The 12975-nt window shown below is 49.8% G+C and overlaps 1 protein-coding gene across 1 annotated transcript in view; it reads right to left on the bottom strand.

The window, feature by feature from the left end:
* NLRC5 (NLR family CARD domain containing 5) overlaps positions 1-12224 on the bottom strand; it is a 57994-nt gene extending 45770 nt beyond the window's left edge. The window contains 7 exon segments of the mRNA XM_049787402.1: positions 1290-1373; positions 1479-1562; positions 2922-4578; positions 5659-5727; positions 9694-9732; positions 10367-10671; positions 12178-12224. Coding sequence (XP_049643359.1) covers positions 1290-1373; positions 1479-1562; positions 2922-4578; positions 5659-5727; positions 9694-9732; positions 10367-10671; positions 12178-12224 — 2285 coding nt within the window.
* Between the last annotated feature and the right edge of the window lie 751 nt (positions 12225-12975).

The raw sequence follows: 12975 nt of genomic DNA, 5'->3' as shown, positions 1-12975 counted from the left end.
AGACTGAGACGCAAGCTCCTCAGAACCTTCTGGTTCCCAGGTGCTAAGCAGTGTTGAGCCTAGGACACAGGAGACACTGCAGCTAGCCTCATCCATGGCTGAGTCTGTCGCAGTCCAAGGCCAAGCATATCATTTCTGCCCTCACCTTCCCTCACCCCTGGAAGGTAGGATCCACCACCCATCCCTGCTTGATTTTCTAGTGGGAGGACAGAGAAGTCAATGACTAGGAAGGTGTCACAGTGAGTTCTGGTTAGGGTAGGTTTGGGCTGATGGGGTCTGCTGGCATGTACCTGGTTCCCTGGTTCAGACTGTCTTTAACCTTCTCTCCTATCATGCAGAGAGACAGCTGAGGGGGCAGAGCAGAATTGTGGTGTCACCAACAAGCAGTGACCCCTCATGCCAGGCCACAGTAGCCTGAACAAAGGGGTGCTTTCTTGAAAGCTCAGACAATGCCATCTAAGGTAGCAGAGGTTGTGCCTGTGACCATACGGAAGGTCCTTGCCACCCCCTTCAGATGCGCGCACACACACAAGAGTTTGGGCATGGCACTCAGGGTTCAGGAGCACTGAGACATATTTTCAGACCTAGGAGCCACACACATGCACACTTAAGAACATATATGTGGAGTCAGAGAGATAGCACAACAGGTAGGTTATTTGCCTTGCATGCAACCAACCCAGGTTTGGTACCAGTATCCCATCTGGTCTCTTGAGCACTTCCAGGAATGACCTCTGAGCACAGAGCCAGGAGTAACCCCTAAGCACCACCAGGTATGCCCCCCAAAACAAAACAAAAAAACAAAAACAAATGAATATGAGTTCAATCCCCAGCATTCCATATGGTTCTCCAACCACTATAAGGAATAATTTCTGAGTGTAGAGCTAGGATTAAGTCGTGAGTATCACTGGCTGTGGCCCCAAAACAGACAGACAAAAAAATGAAAGAAGTGTGTGTGGAGGGGACAGGTGCTGAAGTAAGCTGGCAAGTGCAAGTGTAGACTGTATGCAAATGGGAGGTGTGCACAGTGGCCTTTCTATACAGAGTCACCCTTCGACAGGGTCCCCTACACATCCATGCTCCTTCAAGATGGACCATATTTGACGTGAGAATATAGTTCTGCAGCTTGGGGAGCCTGGTATTTGAATCTGGCTTCACCTCATTTTTAGACTCTTATCTTTGAGACTCATTTAAAAAAGATTATAAAGAACTTGATGGAATATTCAAAGTCCTTATTTCAGATCCCAGGGCGCCCCAGAGCCTGGGCATGACACCTCCTGGCCATCACTCACCAGATCTCTTCCAACTGTGGACAAAGGAGTAGAGCATCCTTCAGACAGCTGATACCCTGGGCAGTGATCTGACTTCCTGCCAGCCTGCAAAGCAAGCAGGGGGTGGTGAGGTCAGGAGTGGGGAAGGAGGTGGTCAGGTTCCAATTATCCCTGGATGAAAAACCCTTTTTATTACAAACGCGGGCTCACCATAGCTTCTTCAGATTCCCCATGGTCGGCAAACTCCTGGAGAAGGCTGCTGCGAAGGTGTCACCACACTTCTTGCTCTGAAATCTGCCATGGAAAGTGGTTAAAGTGACTGTGGGAGCATCAGAGGCAGGGCTTAGCACCAGCTGCCAACTCCTGCACTGAGATATAGACTTAAGGACAAGAGCGCTGGTGGATAGTAGCTGCTATTGGAAGGACAGTGGTTTGAGTGGACATATTATGGTAGAGTCTGAAAGCTATCCTTTAAGCTTTCTCCCCACTGAACCCATAGGAGGGTAACTAGCACCAGAAACATGTTTTCCCAGCCAGAGATGGAGCTTCACAGTCTCTCCTGTGACTCGATATGCTCAAAGTATGAAGCAAAGATGTGCCCGGCTCCCAGGCCTAGGCTCAGTGTAATAAATTTAACATAAGGCTAACCCACACGCCTATCATTTTCATCCCCCTGCACTGAGGCATGTGACTTGGCTTTGTTCCTTTATCCCACAGTGCCCACAGGAGAGAGGGAGCAGCCAGAGAAAGAACCCATATCTCTCCTGACTACATGTGGCCAAGCTGCGCTCCTGCCCCTAAACCCCTCATCACTGAGCCATCCATAAGACTATACTAAAATTCTACCAGGCCTAATCCACTGTCCTTGGGCATGGGGCCTTTGTTCCTTAGGTCAGGCCTCTTGTCTAGCAAATGCCCTGAACAAGACTTTGCTGGGCTCCAGACACTTCTGTGATGTCTTTCTCACTCAGGAACTCATTTCACTTTACAACTCTGTTTTAATGGTTTTGCCCTTGGGGTCATATCCAGTGTATTCAAGGCCTCCTTTTGGCTATGGGCCAATAGTAAACATAGGGGAGAGGACTCAGACTGAGAGACAGAAACGGGAAGTCATGATGAGGGTGGCCAGATAGCTCAAAGGGCTACACCCAGGCTTTGCATGTGGCAGTGGAGGATGGAGTAAGGGGCCAGTTTGAGCCCCAACACACTGGCTGGTCCTTTAAGCAATGAGCTGGGTGTAACTCTCAAGTACTGCCAGGTGTGACCTCCAAATAAAAATTAAATCAGAAGGTGCTGCAGAGGTAGCACAAGAGGTCAGGCACTTGCCTTGCATGTGTTCACCACCCTGGTTCAAATCCCAGCTACCTCAGGTGTTTCCCTCAGCACTGTCAGGAATGACACATGAGCACAGTTAGAAATAGCCCTTGAGCATACCTAGTATGACCTCAAAACCAAAATTCCTATAAGCTAATAAATCCAGAGGCCACCACGATAACACAGTCAACTGGACACCAAAAGTGAGGCAATGAATGGTTCTTCCTCACCATGCCCAAAGAAGCATCTTTCTGAGCTGACATTCCTTGACCCACCTCCTCTTGCCTCCCCCACCCCCACCTCCATTCCTCCCTCAGCCTCCCCTGCCCTTGCTCTCACCTCAGACTCTCTATCTGCCCACAGTCTGCTAGGGCATCAGGGCTGCAGGGTTCCAGTGGGCAGCCCTCAAATTCCAGGTGAATGGGTTCCTCCCTGTGTCCCAGAACACTGGTTATGGCAGCCAGGTCAACGCAGGTCAGTGGGAAATTGTGAAAAGATAGATGAGGTGGAAGGTTTCGGCTGCTGAAGCTGGCCAGCTCTGGCTCCTGGGTCTCCCACACACAGCGGCACAGCTCCACCACCTTTGGGCCCGTGAGTTTGCGGGGGACCAATTTCTTTAGCTCCTGCACCACAGCCGCCTGCCTGTCCCCCAGCCATGCCTCATCCCTCTGAGCCAAGTGGCTGAGGAAGGGCAGGCAGGAACTGGAGGCCAGGCCTGCCAGGAAGATGGGGAGGGCATCTAGGAGGCTCGGCATGGAAAGGGTCCGCCGCAACCAGCGGGAGCAGAGGGTGACATGGTGGGCAAGCGTGTCTTTGTCCACCTTGGCACTGACCATCAGGTACAGGGCGGCAAAGAATCCCTGCAGGCTGAGGTGTGTGAAGGTGTAACCCCTCTCCAAGCACCCCGGGCCTGTGCACACACAGCAAGAGGTCATCAGTCTATGGTCCAGCACATGGTCCAGCCCAAAGGTCATAGGGATGTCTCTGGCAAAGAAGATGACCTTCCCCTCCTCCAGACCCCGCAGGGCCAGCTCCCCAAGGCCCAGGAGGGAATGAACATGCAGGGCCCTGTGAGGGATAAGCGTGAGCAGCAGTTGCAGGTACAATTGAGTCACTGTGGGTGGAAGGGTCACCGCCTGGTCCCCAGGTAAACTTAGGAGCTGGTGCTGGAGGCAGAGGCAGGCGACCTGGCAGAGGACAGGGATGGTGCACAAATTCTGGACACTGCCATTAGCCCGCAGCTTGGCCAGGGCCACCTTCTGAGTCACCTGGTCACTGAAGAAGCGGCTCACATACTGGTCTATTCGTAGACTGTCGAAGCCCCACATGTGGACCAGGGCAGCTTCCTTGGGCAGGCAGGTGGGCAGCTTTCCTGGGCGTGAGGTGGCGATCACCTGGCAGCCAGGCAGGAGGGTCCCATGACAGAGATTTGAGAAGAGGGAGAGTCCCACAGGCTCGTGGCCTGAGTCAGGCTGCAAGGCCTCCTCCAGCCCGTCAAAGATGAGCAGCACCGACTCTGCATTCTCCTCCAGGTATTGCAGCACCTCGTCGGGGCCTGCCTCAGGCCTCAGGTACAAGTCAAAGAGGAGCTGGCGCAGCGTCAGCGAACCACGGAAGAGGTTGAGCAGGCGGAATTCAAACAGGAACACGGCCTGGAAGCGCTCCAGCTGCCTGTCAGCCCACTTCTGGCAAAGCCGCTGGGTCAGAGTGCTCTTGCCCATGCCCGCCTGGCCCAGCACCACCGTCACCCTTGGCCCCTTGCTGGACCTCGGGGGGAAGAGGTCCTGCAGACTCCCATAGGGACTATCTTCCATCTGAAGAACCCCCGGAGCAGTCGCTTCCTGAGACTCCAAGGGCAAGATGGTCCGGCTCCATTGCAGGATCGGGGGGATGTAAACCTGGTGGGGGGCAGGGGCCAGCCCTGGTCCAGGAATCCCACTTTTATAGCGCTGCTGGGTAAAGGTCCTCAGCTGCTGCAGGTACTTTCTGGCCAACTCTGCAGGAACAGGGAGCTGAGCTGAAGACAAGAGGCCTCCCTGCCCCAACCTTACCCCTGGCAGGCAGCCTGGAGCCTCAGCTATAGGCTGAGTGATGAGGCAGGCAAAGGCACACGGGGACACCCATGCCACCAAGTTCCTAGAAGGAACTGGATCTACTACAGCAGGGCTCTGGCTGCCCTGTAAACAAGATAGGGAAAAAACAAAACAGGGACAGGGAAGTGAGAGCCCTAGCAGGAGGCTTTGTCATACTATTGCAGGGAATGGAAGTGGGGAAACTTCAAAATTATGAGGGTGGGAGTGATAGCACAATAGGGAAAGTGCTTGCCTTGCACCTGACCAACCTGCACTTGATCCCAGCTCATCCCACACACTCCCCCAATCTTGCCAGGAGTGATTCCTGAGTGCAGAGCCAAGAGTAAGCTCTGAGCACTGCCAAGTACAGCCCCAGAACTACAAAACAAATATGGGGGAGGGAAAAGGGCAATTCCTTCCAACACTATTTTGCTGTTGTTGTTTGGCTTTGGGGCCATACCTAGTAGAGCTAGAGGAACTGTTGTGGTACCGAAGATCAGAAGGGGTCAACCATGCATAAGGCAAGTCCCACCTCTCTGGCCTCCTTTTAACATCTTATAGGAGCAACCTTTCACTGTGAGGTGATCCCCTTCTGAGGCCACTAGCAGAAGCCCCCATCTGTGGGTTTGGTGGGGAGTTCTCTCTGGTTTCCTGTTCATCCTTAGAATGGCATTTGGGAAAGGGGGAGGCTGAGGCATGAAGGGACACCCTCACTCTAGGGCATATGGAAGAACCAGATGGTGAAGCTCTGTCCCAAAGGGGTGCTATTAGCCCCTTTGGCCCAGAAGGTCCATTGTGATCTATTGTGGGGCCCCTTCCAGATAAACCCAGCCTTCTCCTTGCCCAACTAGGACCCCTGATCCTTCTTTCCTGGAAACTTGAGGAACACGAGTCACAAGGCATGTGGAGGCTGATTGGTGGTGGAGGGACAGAGACCAGGAACTGAGTCCTGAGCAGAGACAGAGACACCCTTACTGCCAGGCTTCTCCCCACCCCGCACCCACCTATCTGCTGTTTCCTGCTCCTCTTCCTGGGAGGCGATTCCTCAAAGTTCTGTTGGGGACACTTGTAATCTGGAAACATGAAGGAGGCAGGTTTGAGAGCCTGGATGGAGAGAGTGCCCAGAACCTTTGGGGAGTTCCATGTCACAAACAGGCTGCAGGCAAACAAGTGTACTCAACATAGGTACTGAGCAGAGGCAGGTAGTGCATTCAGAAACTCAACATTGGACTCTCTGCATAAGGGACCTTGGGTGAAGGGATAGAGACTCTGGGTCTGGAGATCTTCCCATCAGGTAAGAGAGCAAGACTTGCAGCCATAGGCCTGAGAAGTTCTTAACCCTATGGAAGCATGAGGTGAGGCCCGGCTCTGTGCAGGTTGGAAAGTGAAGCTTTCCCTGGATACAGCCAGGCCTGACCCTTTAACTGTCCCAGTGTCTAATCACCTGGCCTCCCCCTCCATCCTGCCTTCCCTTCTCTTTCCTTGGTTTCTCTCTGAGATCTGTCTGGGTCTCCAAGAGTCCTCGCTACCATTCTAGACGAGGCTGACAGAGGAAGGAAGGACAAAGTGCAAAGAGGGTCCAGAATCCTAGTACAGTGGTGAGGGCACTTGCCTTGCACACAGCTGACCCAGGTTCAATCCCCAGAACCTTCCATTGTTCCCCCGAACCCTGCTAGGAGTAATTCCTGAGTATAGAACCAGGAGTAAGCCTGGAGCACTGCCAAATGTGATTCCCCCCAAACAAACAAACAAACAAATAAACAAAAATAAATGAACAAAAAGTGAAAAGGGGAGAGAAAGAAGGAGAGGAAGAAAGAAGGGAAGAGCATTTATGAAAGCAATCTAAGAAGTAAAGTTGGGCCCAGGGATGATGAGGCTCAAAGCAGAGCATCTACCCTGCACAGCTCAGTCCCTGACCACCCACACACCAAATGCCATTCTGGGGGCACTTCCATTCATAGGCCCGAATGTCACCAGAAGGACTGCAACATCGTCAACACAGCACAGCCAAGTGTGTACAAGCACCGCAGCTAAAACATGTGTGACTTAGAAAGCAGATATTGAGTGACCCCAGTCACTGCCACAACAAGGGGAGGGAGAATTATAAAGTTTTAATTCTCTAAAACATTCTTTTCTTTTCTTTTGGTTTCTGGGCCACACCTGGCAGTGCCCATGGCTTACTCCTGGCTCTGTGCTCAGGGAACATTCCTGGCAGAGTTCAAGGGATTATCTGGAGTGCCAGTTATCAAACCCAAGGAAATCAAACTTTCTAGCCACTATACTATCACTCCGGCCCCATACCCATAACATTATTTTATTTTCAAAAAGAAGCAGAGGGGGATATTTCTAGAGTAGGTGCAGTGACCTATCAGAAAAGTCCAGGTGTTAGTATTTTAGTTGCTGGATTGGAAGGAGACTGAGGCGTCCAAAGAGGGCTTGGAACCAGTTTGCATTTCTGTACTTTCAAGGCCACACTGGATTGTACTCAGAGGTCACTCCTGATGGAGTTCAAGGGACCCTCTGTGATGATGGAGACTGAACCTAGATCTGCTACAGGTAAGGCAGTATCAATGTACCATTTCTCCAACCTTTCACTTTTACGGTCTTTATGTAAGGAACTCATATATGGAACTCACGGGTTAAATAGCAATCGACCTATCACAGATATGCGACAATTATATCAATTTGACCACAAGGGCCAGAGGGACCAAAGTCAATCCTGCTACTTCACTGTAGAACTGGGATCACAGGGTGGATATTTTTCTGGTAAAGACCATTGACATCAAGACCCAGAACAGCTGGGAGCAAAACATCTTTACTTCCCTTGAAGTAAGGATACTGAAGCTTTATGGGTCATAATGTATTGGTTAGGATACCAAAGGTATAAGGAATAAAAGGGAAAAAAATCAATACATTAAACTCCATGGAAATTAAGATTTTGTACCTCAATGGACACTATAACTGAGTAAGAAAATACAGAATGAAAGAAAATATTTGAAGACCCTATTTTTAAAAAATGAGTCATATTTCAAGCAGAGACCTTCAGCACAACAATAAAAACAAGTAAGTGGACTTTAAAATCGCACCCCAAAACATGAGTAGATGCTTTTTAAATAAAAGTGATGCTGAAATTGTAGTGATAAATCAATGCTTTGCACTCTACCAACTTGGGTTCAACCCCACAACAGAGCCCTGCCAGGAGTGATCCTGAGCACAGAGCCAGGAGTGGAATAAGAAGAAGGAGGAGGAGAACAAGGAACATTAAGGGCCAGTAACACATGCAAAGACATTCAACATCATGAATCATTATGAAAATACACATAAAAACTAGCAGGAGACTGGGGAAATTGCCAAGTTGCTCAACACGCTCCTGACCCTGGTATTGTTGACAACACAGTTCCTGGTGGTTTCCCTGTCACAAGGGATAAAGTCCTGTAGCTCAACTACCACAGGCATAGCTAGAGCCTGCCCTGCCTACCCTGGCTCCCAGCCTACCCTGCCTACCTGCCTACCCTGGCTCCCAGCACACCCGTGTGACTCTGGCAAATTAAAAAAAATATTATAGAGACACCACCTCATACCATTTATGGGACTAAAGTGATGGTGCAGTGGGTAAGCAGGCACTTGCCCACATGTGGTCAACCCAGGGTTAGTCAATGGCACCATATATGGTTTCCTGAACCAGCCAGGAGTAAGTGATCTCTGAGTACAGAGCCAGGTGTGACCCAAAAACCAAACCAAAACAAAAACAAACAAACAAACAAAAAAGAATTTACTGCAAAATCAAGCTATTTCACTGCCAGTATCTTCCCAGGAGAACGAAGACTAGGACTTAGAAGGGGTCTCTGGGCATGTGTCTGGGCAGCAGTACTAGAAAGGTCAGCTTAGCTGTGGATGCAACTCAGGTTTATGGTCAACCTACAGCATCTAAATTATCCAGTCATTCTGACAAAGGCTTCCATGGGTCTGGGGATGGAAGATGTTGCTTAGTGAGACCAGCCATCACACCATGGTTCCTATCTAGGAGGGACACAGAGTAGTCACATCACAGAGACAGAAAACAAGATGGTGGTGACCTGGCAGAGGATGGAGGTCATAGTCTGACACAGTGATTCTCAAACTGTTTTGTTTTGGTTTTGGTTTTTGGGTCACATCCGGCAGTGCTCAGGGGTTACTCCTGGCTCTACACTTAGAAATCGCTCCTGGCAGGCTTGGGGGACCATATGGGATGCTGGGATTCCAACTGCCGTCCTTTTGCATGCAAGGCAAACGCCTTACCTCCATACTATTTCTCCGGCCCCTTCAACCCTTTTTTGATGGCTACTTTATTCCACCTTGTTTCTTTCCTGTACCCACCTGTCCTAACATTTACATAACTTGGGAATCCCATGGGGAGTGGCCCCGGTTGAGCAGCGCTTATCTATCGGTTATGGAGTTTTCATCTTACAGGGTGAATAGGGCATAGACAAGGATGATGGTTGCACAAGGATGTTAGTTCATTAAAAGTTAAGACATTCACGTTGAAAAAAATGGTAAAGAGGGTAGAGTTGAAGTTCTGGGCACTTTACAATGATTATAAAAAGAAAAGGAAGCAGGGCTCAGAGAGAGAAGGTAGCTAGGTATGGACCACAGGCCCTCAGAGGCTTCCAGAGAGAAAATCACTGGTGAGTGAGCATAGGCCCAAGTATCTATGTGGTGAGGGACCTGAGTCAGGTTGGGAGGGGAGGCTGGAGGACAAGACCCTGCAGCTTGGAAACAGGTAAGTGAGAAGAAGCATCTCCTAGTAAAACCAGCTTGGGGAGTCTCTAGCAGTGACCAAGATCCAATGACCTCATATTCTTCTAGAAGATTACATGTCAGAACCCTGGGTTTGTGCCAGGACAGGCTGTTGTAGCCTTACTCCCAGAAGTCAGGGGTGGGGTGGGGATGGGAAGAAGATCAGGGGAGGCCATAAATAGAACCCACCACCAGTCTGCCTCAGGTTTGAGGTAGTGTCTAGTATGCACACCGGCCCCGTACACCCCAGCCCCAAGCCTCACCAGCATGGGGCTGAGATTCAGTTCGATTCTCTTCCTCAGCTTCCTCTTCATTGGGGTACTCTGAGAAAAAAGGAGAACACAACAGCTGTGGGACTATGGTTACTGGCTCAGGGCACACCCCTCTAGGTGGGGCTCCACAAGGAAGAAATAAAGTGACACTTAAGGCTGTGCAGATCACATGTGTGTGGGATCCTGATGAAACCATAGCAGGGATGCAAGTAGCTGCAGGAGATCTATCTACAGGGAGCAAGTGTAAGTAGAAAGACATGTGTGCATGTGTTCATCTGTGTGCAGGTGTACAGGGCACATACATAGGTGAAAAAACATAGGTGTGCATGCTGAGGGTTCCCTTCTCTCCTAGAGCACCACAAACCCCTCTGCTGTTCCCCCCACCCATTCTGTGGAAACTGAATATGCCCACAAAATGCCTGTGGATCCTTCCTGGAATAGAAGTACATGCCACTGAAATGACAGTACAGAGAGGCGTCTGGACTTCAGGGCCCCTTCTTGGTAGGAAGGGACCCCATGGAATCCTGTTCCCTGAACTTCCCACCCACCACCTGCCTCTGGTATTAAGGAATTTGCTCCAAGAAGTACTCCAAATGTTGGCATTCTCTTCATGCCCTCTGTGTGACTCAGATGGCTCCAGACTCTACCTGATCCCTCCTGGGGCCCCCCATGGTCCTGACCTTACCATCCTTGTTTCCCCAGGTGCTCATGAGCATCACCTCATGTTCCAGTGGCACCTCAAGCTCCATGCACACACAGTTAATGAAACCCTGCCAGGTGTCCGGGCCCTGGTCATATAACTTCTGCAGCTGGAGGATGACCCTCTGGGTAGGCTCCACGTCCTCCTCCCTGAAACCCAACTCCATGTTGGAGAGGAAGAACTTCATTTTGGCATCCATCCATTCTGGGTGTTTGATGAGCAGCTGTACAACAGAGCTCCACACCTGAAGGGGTCCACAGAAAGCTGGCCTGCAGGTGGAAAGGGCAGTGAATGGGGAGACAGGAGTGAGCACAGGTGAGAAGAAACAGGTCTACTTCCAGCAGATAGGAATCTTCCTATCTCCCATGGAGTCCCAGGGCCTCTGGCTGGTGGTGCTTTCCAGAAAGAAATCTCCTACACCCAGCCCCTGTATCTTGGCTCTAGAATAACCTTGATCATCTCTCTGGTGGTGCCCTGGAGAATGCCTAATTCATTCTTGTTTCTGGGACCCAACTGTGCTGCTCTCTGAATTCAATTCAAGGCAGACAGTGTATTGTCACCCTAAATCTGCTAGAGACTTTGAATAGGTCAGGATAGTTGCAATCCATTTTGTCCCAGCCTCCCTTGTAATGAGGTGTAACCATGCCATTAAGTTTAGCCAGTGGGACAGAGGTCAACATGTTCTACATCTTATTTTTTCTTTTTGCTATTGAAACATTGGTGTGATGGTTAAGACTGTGCAGCCACCCAGGAAAGGAGGTGATATTGAGCTGTCCATGTGCCCTGGACTTTCTGCTCTAGACCTGGCTGACATGATAAGGAATAAATAGCTCCAATATGCTTAAACTGGGGAGAGGGCTTCCAGATATTCACAGAGAAACTCAGTCCTGGCTGATGGAAATTATGTTTTCTCTCTAAGTAAAAGTTCCCCTTGTCCCCTTGTCGATGGGATTTTCTGAACCACCTGCTGGTAAATGAAAGAATAATTGAAGGAAGCAAGTATTATCTACATCAGGGGTTTCAAACTATGGCCCGCGGGCCACATATTGTATTTATTCCCATTTTGCTTCTTCACTTCTAAATAAGATATATGCAATGTGCATAGAAATTTGTTCATAATTTTTGTTTTTACTGTAATCTGGCCCTCCAACAGTCTGAAGGACAGTGAACTGGCCCCCTGTTTAACCAGGATATAGTTTGCTTGCTTTAGGGACAGTGAAGGGAGGCACAGAGGGAGTGGGGAATAGCAAAGGAGTACATGGGGCAGAGGACAATGAGAGGACAATGAGGCAATGAAGGGGTCCATGGGGAGGGAGGGGCAGTGAAGGACTACCCGGGTAGATGGAAGGTAAAGGTGCCATCCTTTTTTAAAAATATTTTATTTAAGCACCTTGATTACAAACATGATTGTGGTTGGGTTTCAGTCATGTAGAGAACACCCCCACCCCATCACCAGTGCAACATTCCCATCACCATTGTCCCAAATCTCCCTCCTCCCCACCCCACCCCTGCCTAATGGTGCCATCCTTACTTGGCCTCTTGGGTCATCATTACAAGTCCAGGGTCCACAGCGAGGGAGGCTCATGGATGCCTGGGCCTCAGCTACTGCCCTGAGCTGGGTCCACATACTGCTTCCATCTTCCTAGGAGAGAGTAGACAAAGCGTTTTCCCTACTACCCATATCATGGACAATGTTGGGAACAAAGCTTGAACCCAGAGACCCCTGGAGTCCTGCCTACACTGCTCTCCTGCCCATGGGCTCTGTCCAGCCATACCTAGCCCTCTTTTTCCTCCACATAGAGTGTTCACCTGAATGCGGCATCTCGATGGGCCCTTGTCCCAGAGCCTGTTTATGACAACCAGTTGATTCCAACAAAATGACTCATCCTTCTGGCCTAGTCTGCTCCCTGTCTCAGTCAGACCGCCCCCCCCTCAAAGATTTCCATCTTTTCCTTACTATACCATAAAGTCGCTTGCAACCATTGAGAATATTTTCCTTGATGATAAAGCCCAGAGGCATTGATCTTAACATGCACCAAGGATGGAACAAAGTTTTTTCTGGCTTCCCAGCTTGTATCACACAACCAATGCCAGACATCTCATTTAGCAAGATGAACACAAAGAGAGAAAAGAAAGCAGCATGTGAATGTGTGTGCGCCTTGCATGCAGGAGAGATCAGAAGTATGATTCCAAGTTCCAGGACTTGAGGTACATTCATTGGAATCCAACAAGAAAGTGCTGTGCTTAGGAAGGAGGAAGGAGAGGTTTGAACCCATTGGTACCACTAATATCTTCTCAGTCAGAGCTGCCAGCAGAAAGATGGTACACTGGACTAGAATGCTCCTGGGAGTGGAGTCTCCAATTTTATCCTGAACATCAAGTCTTTTCTGAGCAACCATTGGTCTGGGTCCTGGGAATCCAAGGTAGTGTACCCAATCACCAAGCCCAAAATTGTCCAGTCAAGTGTCTCTGAGGTCCAGAGCATTGCTGGGAAGCCTACCCTTAGCAAAACAAAACAAATTAATAAGATAAAACTGTCATTTTACTTTTTGTTTTTGTTTTGGGCCCATACC

Source organism: Suncus etruscus, chromosome 14 (genome assembly GCF_024139225.1).
Source record: "Suncus etruscus isolate mSunEtr1 chromosome 14, mSunEtr1.pri.cur, whole genome shotgun sequence".
NCBI classification, from domain to species: Eukaryota; Metazoa; Chordata; class Mammalia; order Eulipotyphla; family Soricidae; genus Suncus; species Suncus etruscus.
This window is presented reverse-complemented; position numbering and strand designations above follow the sequence as displayed.